This window comes from Solea solea, chromosome 13 (genome assembly GCF_958295425.1).
Source record: "Solea solea chromosome 13, fSolSol10.1, whole genome shotgun sequence".
NCBI classification, from domain to species: Eukaryota; Metazoa; Chordata; class Actinopteri; order Pleuronectiformes; family Soleidae; genus Solea; species Solea solea.
Window position 1 is genome coordinate 18,159,020 of NC_081146.1, and position 16,782 is coordinate 18,175,801.

At 41.0% G+C, this 16,782-nt stretch overlaps 1 protein-coding gene across 1 annotated transcript in view; it reads right to left on the reverse strand.

Annotated features, from left to right (window-relative positions):
- Nucleotides 1-16,782, reverse strand: part of LOC131471314 (endoprotease bli-like) — a 146,857-nt gene that overhangs the window by 98,385 nt on the left and 31,690 nt on the right. The window contains exon 6 of the mRNA XM_058647813.1: nt 16,307-16,412. Coding sequence (XP_058503796.1) covers nt 16,307-16,412 — 106 coding nt within the window. The remainder of the gene's footprint in view (nt 1-16,306; nt 16,413-16,782) is intronic.

Consider the following 16,782-nt stretch of genomic DNA (forward strand, 5'->3'; position numbering starts at 1 on the left):
GTAGAAAGAAATACTGCCACAAAGCCTAGAAAGAAATCAATAGAGCTTGACCCCAGCTGGACCTCTCGTTGAGTGGAGAAGTTATGGGACCAACGCTGGCCTTGACATTAGCTTATTTGATGTGTATTTTTCCCCCCAAACAACAGCCCTCGCCACTCTCCATCTTCCCTCCCTTTCTCTCAGTTCTTTTGTTGTTCTCTCTCTCCTTCCCTAACTCACTTTGTTTGCCTCTCCTAAATGCTTGTGAATACACACACATACCTCATGCAAACCCCCCCCACCCCCCCAACACTACACATGACAAATGCTGTGTAGGGACAGTTACACAGCCCAGTGGTTTGATGCAGTGTTGGAGCAAATCTGTTATATCTATATGCCTGCCTGGCTGGAGCATTTACTGAAGCCATCAGCGAAACGGCATTCCATATATCTTTGACAGAGAGGGGAACAATACTATTTACACCAATTTAGCCCTGGGAAGGAAATTTTCCAGTTAATGGGCATTTTTTTTTTGCCTTGCCTTGTTTTAACATCCAGTTTTCAAATTGGCCACCCTTTAGGAGGACGGATGAGACGAGCTCCCACACTGCCACTCACTCAGTAATAATAAAGTCTATTACGGCAACAGAATAAACACAAGGCAGCACTGTCAAAAACAGGTCTCAATTTTACGACACTCCATCCCAAATAGTCAGCATGAGCAGCTAAAAAAAGACTTTAAATTCACACAGCAGTCAATGCTTTGCAGAATACAGACGAGGGGGGGAAACAAATCTGAATTTGCTTTTTAAATCATCAGATTTACAGAATTGAACCTTGGCCAATCCTGGCCCCATATTGCTAAGTATCTGAGTTCAGATTCAAAATTCACAATTTTGCAAACAGAAGTTCAGAGGCATCCCCTGCAAGCAGGTGTTTACTGCGTTTTCCTAATCAACAGCATACTGCAAAGGATCCATTACTTCAGAGAGGAAACCAGAAGAATACGTCCATGTCTTATATATACATACAGTCTATAGAGCCAACATGGCGCTCCCACAGTTGCTAACTAACAATTCCTTGAGAAATCTTGTCAAATATTGGGATAAATGAGAAAGTGATCTCAGAAGAAGACAGAAGGGTCTGCAACGTGCATTTGAAAGCAATATTCAGGATGCCAAACTGATGAAAAAAATAAAGATTAAAGTTAAAGCCTACAGACCACAGCGTGAAAGAGAATCACCACAACACCTGGTGACTGAAACAGAGGACACCGACATGAGGGAGCAACACTGTTCCTGTGAATGATCTAAATCAGTGGTTCTCAAACTTTTTATACCGAGTACCATCTGAGAAAATATTGAGCTCTCAAAGTAACAGCATTATCGCCAACGTTAAAATACAGTGGGCTGAGCAAAGTCAGCTACAGACTTTTTATAGAGGGCAGATTTATTCCCAATAAAATAATCTGCTCCGTCATCATCCTCCTCTTCCTCACATACACTTCACACACTGGTATAGTGACATTAGATTAAGATTTTTTTTGTATTATTTGTTTTCTTTGTTTTCATTTTCTATACACTACAGTAGAACAGTATTACTGGTAGATATAACTATGGTTACATCAGTAGCCTACAGTGTGCAGTGATGACATCACTGCAGTTAGCACCACATGTTTCTGAGCCAATCAACTGACAGCAGACAAAGCTATGCTTGCTGATTTTTGTGGAATTTAAGTACGAGTATGAGATTTTCCACGGAGCTTTATCCACAGCCAGCATTTTTACAACTTACAATGACCTGATGAGCAAAAAACAAGCTCATCACCATGCAAGTGTCAGACCTCTGTAGGAGCCTGTTCTATGCTGGGCTGTGATTGTTAAGTCTGAGTTTCACATGCAGTCTTGGCAAAGGGTCAATTACACTCCTTTGTGTATTTCAGGCTGCACATATTATGTACCCAGCATGCTTTCACTCCACAGACGCAGCATGTGAACACAAGATCTGATAAGGTTAAAGGTCATGGGTCACCCAGGGGCCAATCAATGGTTAATGAAGCAGGTTCAGGTTTAGGAGAGTTGACAGAGGTCAGTGGGGTCAGGTCAGATTAGAGGAAGGACTCGCTGTCCACAGGGGTTACTAAATGTGACATGGAAATGACGGTGTTTTCTCAAAACTACTAATAACTAAAACCTTTTTTTACTTGATAGTGTTTTTTATCTAAGCTATTTTTTTACATTTCTTAAAGTGTGTTAATTTAATTTATATACTGTATAAAATATATACAATGTATCAACTGTCAATTGCATTATATATGCTTATATATATATACATATATGTATATATGTAAATATATATATATATGTACATATATATATATATATATACATATTTGCGTACTGCACCTTTAATCTGCCTGTGTGTGTTTGTATGAAAATTGTCCTGTAAATAAAACAGCCTTGCCTTGCTCAAGAGCAGGCGCCACTGTAGTTGCCGTGAGTAAAAAAATATTTTCAAACAAAGTATGTTCAAAAGTTAAAATACTTATTTTTCCTGTAACTCATTTATTTCATTGGTATGTTATTCTTAAACACATTTGCCACATATAGCTGAAGATATTTAAAAAGATCATTTAGCAAAAGTTCAACTGTCAATGCTCCGTTAATAACTGTTATGAAACTAAGAGCAAAAACTGGAACAAATGTAAAAACCAAAAATGTGACAATGCTTCCATCGCAGGCCTACAACTTTTTTTCGTTGGACCATTTTCAACTTTCATATCTCTCATATCGCCTGTATCTCAGGGTACAAATAGGCGGAACAGAATAGTGGGCAACAACTTCCATCAAGACTGTATTCTTCTTATTTTACTGTGTTATGGAAACAAAAATGACCCAGTGAACTCTGCATAACACGTGCCCGACTTACAGAAATTGAGCTCTACCTCCCTCCCTCCCTCCCTCCCTCCTGCCACGGTCTACACAACACAAACATTCTTACAATGAAGTCCGTATGAATGGAGACCTGTCAATCACAGGAAACCCATCCATCAACCAGGCAATATACAAATGATCATCTCCAGGAAACCATATTTACTGCACACACACACACACTGTAGATAAATGCACACAGACACGTACAGTACAACTGTCGGCAAACACACACATACAGAGTGTTGGCGCCCAGACTGTAGAAGTCATCAGGGACCTGTAAAGCATTACCCTCTGTGTGACTCGAGCCACTCCAGAAATAGCCTCTGTAATGTATTCTTACCGCCACCGTCTCTTTTGCACAATAGTGCCCTTAATAACACACTCCATTTCTGTTGGCATAAATAAGGGCTCCATTTCCATCTTATTTCATGCAAATGAGCGCGCCGGCGCCCAAACAGGTAGTGGGAGTAGTGTGTGAGTGGAGTGTGGAAGTGTGCAGTCGCAGAGTGTAGTGGCATGATTGGGGACGAGCAAATTCAAATGAGCGTTGGAGAGACCCCACAATGTGCCAATGACTCCCACGCCAGCCTGCCAACGGCGTGACAGACAACGTCACTTATAGGCCCCGCCGCCTGCACAGGGTGCCATTACAGGGGCCAACGCAAAACCAATATTTATCCAGGCAAATGGTTCTCTAGAGAGAGATTATTGATGCAGACACAAGAGTTGCACTCCAATAGTAGGCGCTGGTGCAGCCCATTACCATAGCATTTGCAAACTCCACTGATTCACTGTGTTTTGGAGAGCAGAGACGAGCTCCCTGTTTTTGTTACCATGGTGAGTACATGGAATCGCAGCAGGAAGCGACTGGATTGACAAGTGTTTCTCACTGGGAATCCTGCGACTGACAACGGCAGGCTTTTCTGACAACGTGTCTGCACGGAGATCGTGTAAAAATGCAATTTCGAGATCGGAAAAAAAAAATTTACCCGTTTCTGTGCCATCAGAAATAAGGGTGGTGCTAAACTGGCCCAAGGTTCCTGTTGTATGTCATCAAATTGTTAAATAAAAGACCTCGATGGTCATTCTGTCCAAAGCAGAAAAACACCTCCTTAAAACGTTGAACCAACAGAGAAGGTTACATCAAATTAGATGTTGACAATAAAACCATTTTGTTTGGTGACATTAGATTCATGAATGACAAATTTAAAATATTTATACTATTTGGGTAAAAAAAAAAAAACTATTACTCACTGACTTGAACTTGAAACAAATGGATTTTTTTTTTTAATTTGCAGGAAATTTCAAATTTTTGGAATAAACCTCACCGTATGGTGAGTGGGACAGGAAGTCAGACACCATTAAATGCCATTAATTCAACATTAAAAGCATTATTTTCAGAATAAAAGTCCCTGTTTTGTCTTTTGGGACCATAATGATAATTGAAACACACGTTTTGATTCATTGCACAGCCCTATTCCTGATAAAACTATTGAGTGTGTACATTTATGCAAACGTTCAAACGGTCTTCCTTAAACTGTCACAAAATCAAAAATTATTCTTCCCTTTCTAGCTTTATGTGGATGCATTTCTTTAAATGTTGCAGCCTCTGTTGAAGGAGATAAGAATAGAACCATTGAACCATACTTCCATTGCATTTGGAGAATTTGACCAGCTCTTATCGTGGTTGCCACTTAGATACTTTCAGGTCATTTCACTTATATTATTCAGCTAAAAAACACGAAGGAAAGAAGACTTTTTGACTGTTGCTATTCTCTGCAAATAACTTCTTTGTCCTCACACCTCTCACATGTATGTGAAGTTATAGTCAAGAGTCCAACCTATTGTAACAGAAACCACATGGGTTTAACATCCTCTATTTGAGTCTCCACTCTTATGCCAAACCTTTATTTTTTTTAACTTAACTCAATTAAGACAGGTTTATTTATTTATTTATTTATTTATCATAAAAGGATTGGAATTGATGCAGCAGAATATTGTCTTGTCTAGTTCATACTCTCGCTCTCTCTCTCTCGTCTAAACGTCACATCTACATTACGCACTTGAGTCTGGGAAACCTAAGTAGTTAAAACTTTATTTAAAAGTTGTTTTAAGAGTAATCACTTCATAAAAGCTGTGTCGTGGTTAAAAATCATGTCTTGCAGATTTGTCATCTAGAGGTTTTGAATATTAAATGCTCCTGCAGTGGTGTTTGTCTCCTCTTAAATTAAACTTAAAGGAGGCAACATACTGTTTACTACTGAGATGAGGTGAAATTTAAGTAAGCAGGATTTAAGTTTTATATGGCTGTCCTATTATTACAATGTAAATGGTCATTTATTGTGCAATTGTACATTTTTTTTTATTTAATGTTAATATTTCTTATTAAATATACATATAAGTAATGTTTTCATTGTTTTGGTGACTGGGAAAACAGCATTTACAGATATATGCATATTTTTCTTAGTTACTACAGTCCATCATTTGACTATATAACATACTACAGTGTTTTATTTGTGTAATACTTTTGTACTTGTTGAAACATTAAGATTGGAGTTTCTCATGTTGCAAGATATGCATGTGTGCACTTCAACTGAGACTTTTATTTTATTTTTTATTTTTTGCTTTTTATAAGAAAGCATCTAAAATGCCAGCAGCAATGCTGGTGGCAACGGCTGGCTATTAATAAAATAATGCTGATTATTTGTGATAATAATACATATACATATACATATTTTTTCTGAACTTTGCAGGAGCGTACGCTTATTTGCGGGTTCCAAAGTGTTAGATTTCCATGAGACACAGCGGTGGTCTCAGAAAAGTTTAAATCAACGTCCTGTTTTATTTTTCAAGATGAGCAAAACAGCATAAAATGCTGGTGGCGATGCCGGTGGCAACAGCTGATTCCTGGGGCAGCTTATGTTGCAGACTGACGGTTTGTTACCTCACACTGAGGCACAGGGCGAGTGTGTGAAACACATGCATGATCGGCTGCTGTTAAATTTGGTAAACTTTGAATTGTTCATGTTGTTATCGACTCCGTCTCCATCTTTTGGTGCATTTATTTTGCACTTTGCAGCGATAACATGTCAGTCAAGCAGTGTGGGTGGTTTTCTGACAGCTTTTCCCTCAGGCCGTCTTCTGTTGATGAAGTTTTGAGTTCCCTCTGAGTTTCTTTTTGCAACCCTGGTCTTCTCCTGATCTAAACACTAACATGAGTGGAGGCAGATGTGTGAGGATGACACATCTAGCATCAGGTGTTTAGAGCAACGCGAGAAACACCTGGGCTTCAGTCGCTCCACGATTTTGTATGAATCAGTGACGCAAATTAACAAGGTCGACAATTTTATTTTGAGATCCTTATTCAGACTCAGCAAAAGTGAGTGGAAGCAGAGGCTGGTTGTGATTACATAACACGTTTGGCAGACGCAGCCTTTTTTTTTTTCTTTTTCGAAAAGCCGTTGGTAAAGTCTGGGGAGCGGGAAGCAGAGGTGGAGAGGAGAAAAGGTTTACAGGAGTCGATGGTGGTCAGATAAAACAGCTCCACGCTCACTTCAAGGAAAGGTTAATGTCTCTCTCGATTTCTCCATCTCTCCCTCCCTCGCTTTCCCAGCTGAGGTCTGTGTGACTTACAGCAGGTCCAGACTGCATTAGATTAAATCATAAATTACCCACCCACCTCCATATCTGCATCCCCCCCCCCTCCCCTCCCCTCCGTATCTCACTCTTCCCTCTCCGGTTCTCTCCCTATCTCAATCTCACTCTCCCTTTATTCTCCTATATTCCATTCCCCATGCATTTCTCCCGCTTCCCCACTATTATTTCTCTCCAGCTCTAATCATTATTCTCTTTTCTTCACCTCCCTCAGTTCCCTCACCCTCCCCGTACTCTCCAATGTGAAAGCCTTTTCCTGGACAGTGGGCCATGTGATTGCTTGTGCAATGTTATGTCGTGTTTTGAACTGTTGTGAGCGTGCACGCTCGTAAATTGACTGAATGTGACGTCATGTTTTCACAATGTGTTATAGGAAAAGGTAATGGGGAGGGAGAGCCGTGGGTCATACTGTATATTATGGCAGGGCTGTCAAACATACGGCCGAAGGGCCAGAACTGGCCCACCAGAAGGTCCAATCCAGCCCTCGGGTTGAATTTGTGAAACGTTTCCAGTTCCAGATACCTGTGACAAAATGTTTTGTGACTTTTGTAGATCCACTGTGATCTGTAAGTTGTAAAGTTGCACAAACCGTTGAATACTGTTGAAATTGTTTTTGTCAAGACATTCAGGTTGTTCATAATATGTTTTTTTTTTTTGGAAAATTTGGAGTCCTTGCTGTTTATAGGTTTGTTATAGGTCTGGTACCCCTGGTATGCTGAAAACACTGGTCTTTTTTTCTTTTTTTTTGAAAGTCAGTTTTAGGAATTTTAAGACACAGCAAAAGGTGTAAGAACAACTTGTCATGTTCTGTCTTTTATTTTCTACTTTATGTTTCAGGAGGCTGGCTGGCTGACGGGTGGAGCTTCTGAGCCACTCACCTGCAGCTCATCTACTCGTTTCCTTGCTGTTTGGACTCAGGTTTTGGACCCACAGTCGCCAGTGCACCATGTCTACTCTGTGTGGTAACGACCCTATTTCTGTGATTCTGCAAGACTCTTCCCCTCTAGTTTTGGGTTCCTTGGGTTCCTTTGATACTTTTCCTAATCTTTTTCAGTTCCCTGGACCCAGAGCTCTGCCTGCAAGCTGGCCAACGTCTGCCCCCTTAGTTGTTTTTTTCCTTTGGCTTGATTATGTTTGGGGTTTTTTTGTAAATAAATGAGTTTCTCCTTTTTTTTCCAAACGATCTAGATTTCCACTTATTTTGGGAACGCTCAGTTTATCTTTACAAATCATCACAGAACTGCTATTTTTATAAGGAGGAGAGCATTAGTTTCCCAATATCCAAACAAGTTTACACAAACACCCTTTGCCACAACAATAATATGATATTTGCCAAAGTGACAAAATCTGCCACAACACGCCTTGTTTCGATATGATCCGGGAGCCATCAATATAACATTTTATATGCCTCATCATTTTTGTGGTTATATTACAGTAACAATTAAATGCAAAGAAAGACTAACAAATGAAGGTGCATACACAATACAAAAGTATGAATTAATGTGAAAATGTTTTCATTTCTGCCTGAAAACATAACATCACTCCTTATTTAATCAATCCAGACCCCTGATAATCTAGCAGGTAATCAAAGTTAATTAGATCGAAATAATGGAACTTCCCTTTTCATACATGACATTAACGCTGAGTATATACTACAACCAGTAACACGTGACTTCAACCTCTGTCTCTTTGAGTATCATTTACTCTGTGACGCGAGCCAGATATGGAGTCATTTATCACCTGACACACTTGACCATATAATCAGATTATCTAATTCGATCATTGGCGACAGATGAAATGCTGTAAGTAAGAGCATGTTAAATGCTCAGAATGTTGAGTGGTAGATTGACACTATGATCAGAAACAAATTCTAACTAGTTGAATTGGTGCTTTAATTTGCTTCTTTTTTTTAAATTTAAAATCATCATCTCCACCTGTGTATTCTGTTTTCTCTCCACCTGTGTATTAACACTAACGCCGATGTTACTTCAAAGTGTGATGACTGACACCTATGTGAATGTCTGCACACTTAGGCTGTTATTGTTTATGGACTTACAGGCACAGAGGCATGTTCCTGGATTTACAGAACGTTGGCAGGATAAGTGAGAGCCCAGGCACTGAAGGAGAAGAAGAAAAAAAAACAATAGACCCTCCATTCAGCCCCCACACACCTTGCTCCAATGCTCCGCAAGAGGAAAAAAAAGGGGAATAAAATAGAGTGACCCTGCCACTGGCAGCTCTCTTTTCCCCCCACTGCTCTCTTCTTCCTCCCCCTTGCCGTGTGAAATCAAATTTCCATGTGGCTCCCGTATCTGTTGCACAGCGAGGTGATTTATCAGGGATGCAAAGAGCATGCAGAAACAATCTTTATTACATCCATTTCCTGCTTGTCAGCCGGGATCATGTTGGCTGTTCATTAAAGGCGCGGCGCAGGTGAGGAGAATGCATCCCGATGCCTTGATAGATTGTCTGCTCCCCTGTGGTGACAGCAGCTGGATGGATTGAACAGTGGGGGGCAACGAGGGAGGAGAGAGAGAGAGAGAAAAACGCTGACTTTGTCGCTCCCCCTGTCAGACACACTTTTCCATCGCTGGCCAGTGTCATTTCTAACAGCCACACACCCACACCCACACACACACACACAAAGGCTCCTGACAGTCTTTGGACTTAAGCCAGGAGTCTCCCATAATGCATGGATGCGCACATGCCGTAAGCATGCAAACACTAGTATTTATGGACACTGATGTAAACATACTGAGACACACATAGTTAAGATGAGATTTATCTTATTACACCACGTTACCCACCCTGTCTCTTGCTCTGTGTTCAAAGCCGCAGCCTGATAATAGCCAATCGTGATAAAATACACTACAATAACACACCGACCGCCCCCCCATTCAATCTGCAAAAAGGCAGCAAAATACAACACTGAAAAAGATCCTGTCCTGTCATCAAGCCATTAACATTAATCTCAATAAATGTCTATATTGTGCAACATCAATGTAAAGTCAATCTTGTAAAAACTAATCCTCCCACTGAATCCTAATCATACTCGCCACTTATGACACATCAGGTAAATTACACATTCCGTACAAAAATAAGGGTGTTTTAGTCATATTTTCTTGTGTAACTGGTAGATTGGTAGTCATGACAAGCCTCTGACACAAATATCAGATATTTATGAGTTCTAATGTAAGAAATACTGTATAGGATTGAGCAGATCTTGGCAGAGAAGCGTCTCCTCATCATATTATTTTGTTCCAAAACATATTCTCCTTGTTGCTTTCTTGTTTGGTTCATTGGATGCACCGACTACCTCCCTTTCTTGTGCTCCCAATCTCTGTATATCGATCGATACGATACAACATAAGCTTAACGGCAGTGGTTTCCACGGAGACGACTGAAACCCTTTCACTCAAGTAAACACTGAAAACATTGCACTACTCTTAAAATTTGTAAAACTTCAATGTCAAAAGTCTCAATTCAGCTCAGCCCTTTGTTCCGTGATTCAGGACGAGATTGATCCAGCAGTGGAAAACAACACCAATGTAAAATTGCGTCCATTTCCGATCCTTTGCTCAAAGCACTGTGTTGTAATGCCGTTTTAAAACAATGGCCGTAGGTTTTGTCGAGTTGACGCTCACAACAAGAAGATTCAGCAGCAGAGAATATGAAGCCTTCATCAGTGTTGTTGCTTCACAAAACGTGTCATCATTTATACATTCGACAGCAGACAGCAGCGTGTTTTCCAGATGTATAGTGATGGGAGAAATTATGACCTGATTTGTTTTCCCTCACAGGGGGGTGAGGAACCGTTCTTTTTTTTCTTTTTTTATTAAAGTCGCAAAATCGCAATTTGTATAACGTCTTTATGGGTCACGCTAAATTATTCAGTACATGTATGACACTAAGCTCTCTAATGTGAACAGCTTCTCTTGCACTTCTCTGTTTTAGACAAAAGAACATGTTCCTGTGTATGATCCTCCACAGAACTCCAAGGAACCACTGCAGACAAACCTTATACCAAACCCGGCCGTGATCCCACACACACATACAAAAATGTGGGGATGCCCAAGGGTGAGCTGGAGTGCTGGAACAGGGCTGCAGATATTCTATCAAACATACTGTCAGAAACAATTCCATAATCACCACAAAACCTGTTACTCAATGACAGTTCCAACTTAAAATCCTCTTTCCAACATAAAGGTCTCTGACTAGCTCTCAGCCTCATGGCAGCAAAGTGCATGGCAGGTAGAAATCTCCACAGTCTGTCCACACACAAAAATGGCTTCTCGACTTGTGGTGGGAGGTTGGGGCATTACTTTATTTGAATCTTAATGTTTGGTTTGTTTTCCTGTTTTTTTGCCTTTTAACCCGGGCAAATAAATATATTTGCTAACTTCTGCAGAGATCCGAAACCAGTTTTTTTTTTTACCAGTCTCTACTGCAGCTACAGTAATATCTCAGAAATGAACAATGAAAAGTTGATGAAATCAATCAGGTGTGTGTGAGCAGGGAAACATCTAGTACATGTAGGACAGGGGTCTCCAAGGAGCAGGATTGGGAAATACTGTTCTAAACCGTTCTAAAATAATGTTTCTTTCACTTATTTGTGTTTTTCTGAATGGATTTTTTTTTTTATAACCACACATGGGCAAGAAACCATATATAGCGCCTTCATGGACCTTGATTTTCTGCATGAAAATACTTTTTTTTGTTTTGTTTAAAGTGTTGTTTACTCATTAAGTCTTGTGTTACTGGAGGATATAACATTTTTAATGTCCAAGTGGTTCAATCTCTTTTTCTTTGTCATTTTTGCTCTTTATTGGTCAAATGCTGATGTGTAACAGTATATAATTATGCTTATAAACCAATAAAGAAATGATCACAAAAACGAAATATATAATTACACTCAGGGCTGCAGTTTTACTGCAGAACTCTGGTCCGTTCAATCCAACTCCAGTGCACAGCATGAAGAAAATGACAGCTCTATGTCTTACAGCGGCGACATAGGCTTTTCTAATCAGCCATAAAATCTTTTATCACACCTCCTACATCAACAGATAAATACATCCAGCATGACAACATAAACACAGCTCTGCATCTATAGGCTGGCATTACTCTCCCCGTTGGACTGCTTTTCACAGTGCGACTATAAAAACACCCCGTCTTCAAACGACCGCCGTGTCTAATTTCTGACATACAAAAGGAGAAGTGGCGCAGTGTCTGCAGCCGCGACAAAGTGAGCGGAATTTACACAGATTGATGTGTACCTGTATATAGTTATATATACCATATCGTCCACACTATCCCCACATCCAGTATAGACAGCCCAGAGAGATAGCTTTTTAAAAAGGACCATTTCCATGCTCTTAAGGGCATAAATTGTCCTGCATTATAGGATCCCGAGCTCGCCGGATTATCTTAAAGACTGATTGGTCTTCTTTGTGTAAATCCTGTCTTCCTCCTCCTCCTCCTCCTCCTCCTCCTCCTCTCTCCCTTCTTCAACCCATCCATTTATGCCTCTACCTCCCTTCTCCTGTCTTATACGTGTCCTGCGTCTCTGTGCAGCAATGACATGAAATGACAATAACATAAACGCTGATCAATATCCGAGTGTTTTTGGGCCGTGCCGACCAGCAAGGACAGGGGGCCAGTGTTGATAGCCGGGTGACAGGGACACTGTGGGGGTGTCCTGGGACACGGTGGGTGGAGAGGGGGGGGGGGGGGGGTGGGGGTGGATGCAATTTCTCTGATGAATCCATATTCTTCACCCACTGACTGGACACACTTGGTGGATGACAGCCTATTGACCACTGTTTATGTTGATTCGCACAGCATGTGACATGTATTTTATTAATGCTAAAGTGCCTCATCGATCAAAACATACACCGAGGCACATGTAAGGCGTACTGTGTGTGCAGGAACAGCCCAGAGGAACAAGAAAGGTATTATTGAGCAAACATGATATTGTGCTTACACCTTTATCCACTGAACTGTCCGCAGTAGCAATGCTACAGTCAGTGGGATTAAGATGCTGGAGCCTCGAGGGCTGCCGGAGTTATTGTATTTGAACCAAGTTAACAACCTTTCCTGACTTTATTTTTTGTTTGAAAATGAAGTGAATGTGGTTAGATTGCACAAATAACAAGGTGCCATGTCACAAATCTCAAACTATACTTGTTGAGTGGAAGCAGGTTTGAAATACTGTGTGTAGTGAAGAAAAACGCTAAATATGGTCACTCTCACAGTGCAGTACGCAAAGCAAATGAAGCAGCTGCTCAAGGCTGCAAGGGATTAAATAGAATGTTGTGTTGTGTTATTTCGGGTTAATTGCGGTGACACCTGATGTTGCTGCACACAGTCATTTCCTGAGCAGATTAAGTTTGTAATATTGATTTGGGACACGGTCAGTCGTTCAATTTGACGTGTCATAGGTGAAAGAAATTTAAGAAAAATGATGAAATAAAACCAATTCATTCTAAACATACAATTGGTTTTATATTATTTTTGATAATTGCACACTGTTTTGTTTTTTGTTTGTCTGCTTTTTTTTCTTGGCAGAAAACAAACTGAAACACATTTTTTGTTTTTTTATTTTTAAGGAGCTACAGGTGCTCTCACGTGCAGTGCTCAAACAACAAGATAAAACAGTGGCATTCATTGCAAAATTGATAAAAAAAAAATAAAAAATATTTGACTCGTGACACTAGTGCTGAAGTGGTTGACAACAGAGTCTTTGCGTCTGTAATTTAGGAGTTACTTGAGCTCACATTTTAGAACCACTGAGACGCAGCCAGCAAATTCTCAAACACAAACAAAGTAATTGACCGATAAGGAAGACAGGAGATCGCATACTTGTTTTAAAAACAAACAAGGGGATCGTAGAGCTCAGGAAGCACGGCAATAAAATAAAGATAAAATCAAATATATGTACTTGTGCAACAATAAAAAAAAAAAACATAATGTCAAGTAGGGTTTTAATGATCAGCTGCTTGTTGGTTAATTGCAGTTAAAAATTGAACTGATTAAAAAAGTAAAAGGTAACATGTATTAAAGCTCCAGTGCGGGACTTTTATCACCCCCTGTGGACTTCTGCCACTTTCAGCCATAGACCAACTGCATGCTGCCGCTGTCTCGCTTTAATAACACTATGTAGTTGTTGTACTTCCGCCTCAGTCTCACCAGACATGGAATTAAAACACTGTTATACTGACAAAGAGAGACTCACACAGAGACAATTGTGCAAACTTGTGTGTGAACGTAGCAGACATGTTTTATATTTAAAAGTTAACCACTACAGCTTTAAAAGACTAAGCATGTTTGTAGAGCAGGAGCCTCAGGTGACGCAGGTGATGCATTACCTCTAAAAACAGAAGGACTAAACTGTAGGATGGAGGAGGGGGGAGGGAGAGAGAGAGAGAGAGAGGAGGGGGGGCCCACTTTCACTCAAAGAAAAATAATTTATTTCATTGTGATATTAAAATCAATAGGCATCGATTGAAAGGTAGCTAAAGGTGAACGTGTACATGATCTCTCAGCTGTGAGAGGCAGACTGTCCGAGGGCGAGGAGGGAAGGAAGGGAGGGAGGGAGTGATGGAGGAAAAGAGGAGGAGGAATGAAGGAAGGAAGGAAAAAAGGAGGGTGGCCAAAGAAAAGAGTCACCTCGTGGTAAAAATAAAGGAGTATAAATAAAATAAAGGTAAAGGACTAAGAAAATGAAAGAAAACGACAGAGAGAAAGAGTGAGGGAGCACTTGCCCGGTGGAATCAATACAGAGAGGTGGAGCAAAGTACAATAGCCTCGGAGGAGAGAAGATTCAGTGGTGCAAGTCTAATACCCTCCATTTCATACACACACACACACATTTGTAGAGCTATTCTTCTTAGACTCTGCACTGACTTGCATTCAGTTGGACAGCCTTAACACATCCCTCTATCCCTAACCATGGCCATAACCAATTAAGGCCTAACCCTTATCTTAACCCAACCACAATTCAGATCTTAGCCCTAAACTTTGCCAGTTCATCAGAAATGAGGTTCTGCCTCATTTGGACGAGGTTTTGGTCTCTGTGAGAACTTCAGGTCCTGACAAGGTCAGTGTTTATGCCAGAAAATGTCCTCAGGACTTAACAAATACAGGAACACACACATACACACACTCACACCCCCCCTCTCTGAATTATTTTTGCTCATGCTTTCTCTTGACATTTCCCTGTATATCCCTCCTCTATTTAATTTCTCTCTCTTGCTCTGTTGCTTGCTCATTCCGTTACCAACCACTCCACACACACACACGCACGCACACACACACACACACACACACACGCACACACACACACACACACACACAGACAGAGAAACACACGTGTTTTATGCAAAGGGCTACAGAGCAGAGTGAAGGCCTTCTCAGAAGCTCAGAATCTTTCATGAAATACAGACAGTAAAGTACAAACTGACTCACAGCAGGCAGATTGACATGCATGATACAAGAGGGAAACGTGCACACACACACTTCTTAGAACACTGACACCTGTAGGATATTTTCTCTGAGTCCACTTCCACACAGCTGCAAAGTTTGAGATGTTAAAGACAAAAAGTATCCTGTGAACACTCAAACACACACACACACACACACACACGCACACAAACAGCACTCTCCTGCTCTACTCTGGCTCTATCAGCACTTGAGACTAGTGAGGCTTCAATTAGTTCTTGATGAATGAGCCCATAAGATGCTGCTCTCTCATTTCCCTTGTTGCCAGATATCCCAGCAATCAGAGAGAAATGAATTCTCATTCCCGCATGACTGAAACAAAGATGAGGAGGGTGGTGGTGGTGGAGGTGGGGAGCAAACATAAATCATTCACCCTCTCTACCGAGGGCCAGAGTTCAGCTTCATCACACCAAACTTGACAAGTCTCCTCCAATGAAATATCTTTTGAATGATGTACACCGCTACCTTCTGCAAAGCATTGCAGAACAGCCAGTGTTGGAGGTTATGCGTTGAAAGTAAACAGAAGTCTAGAGTACTACTTAAGTTTGTTATTTTTCTTGTACTTTTTTGCCACTGTTTGACACATGTCAAACGTGCTGCGCTTGTATCACTGGGCAGCTCAGCCAGCGGGATGATACAACAGACTAGTGCTAACTCCGTGGAACGATTTGCTGAATATCACAGTAAAATGCAAGTCGTGGCCAGGTAACGAGAGTCTGTCAGGTGCGAGGAACTCACTCACCTCCACCCACAATGGTGGAAGAGGAGGATTCCACTGACAGCAGCTTCCTTCAGCCCCGAGACAACAACCCATTCTTAATATGATACGATAACACTTTCTTGTCAGATCATACAGGACAGAAACAAACATGCAGACATTAAACGTTACAAATGCCCAGGAACCACAGACACGAACACACACACAAAATGAGCAGAAGATGACGTTTCAAGACTCCTCAAAGTTCCATATTTAGTTTCAAGATTGACTGGTGTACAAAGGCATGATTGAATTGTGTCCAGACGGTAATAGTTTGTATTCATGGTTCAGGACATGATTAGGGTCAGCGGCAATGTTCTTATCCAGTCTCAACAGGTTATCATGACTCGAGGGATGTTAATGAGCCTGTAACAGGCTCAGATGGTGTCTGACAGTAAGCTGCTGCCTCAACACAGTTTATGTATGTATGTACCCATGGTAAAAGTGTGTGTGTGTGTGTGTGTGTTGCATTGAAGGTAAAACTCACCATCATCAATGATGCTGACCACCACCCCGTTCCCTGTGATGTTTTTACTCCAAACTGGCATCACATTCAGGTCAACCCCACTGGAGCTGTATTCACCCTGTGCAAACTGAAAACACACACACACACACACACACAGAGATGATGACAGTGAATGCTTGATTTACTTCTGGACATAAAAACTGCCACAAAACCCAATGACCCCCCCCCCCCCACACACACACACACACACACACAAATAACCAATCTCATATTCAAAATGAGTCTTTCAAGAGACTTTCACTCTGTTGTTGTTGTTATCATGATGGAGAGAGAGAAAGAGGGAGCACAATGGGCAGAAAATGCCTCAGTAGGGAGATACTGTGTCTGTGTGTGTGTGTGTGTCTGTGTGTGTGCATGTTTGTTGTGTGTTTGGGAGGATAGCATCTGGGGAGCAGTGCTGCTTTGTAGTGTGTGAGAATAAAGCAGATGAATGGAGG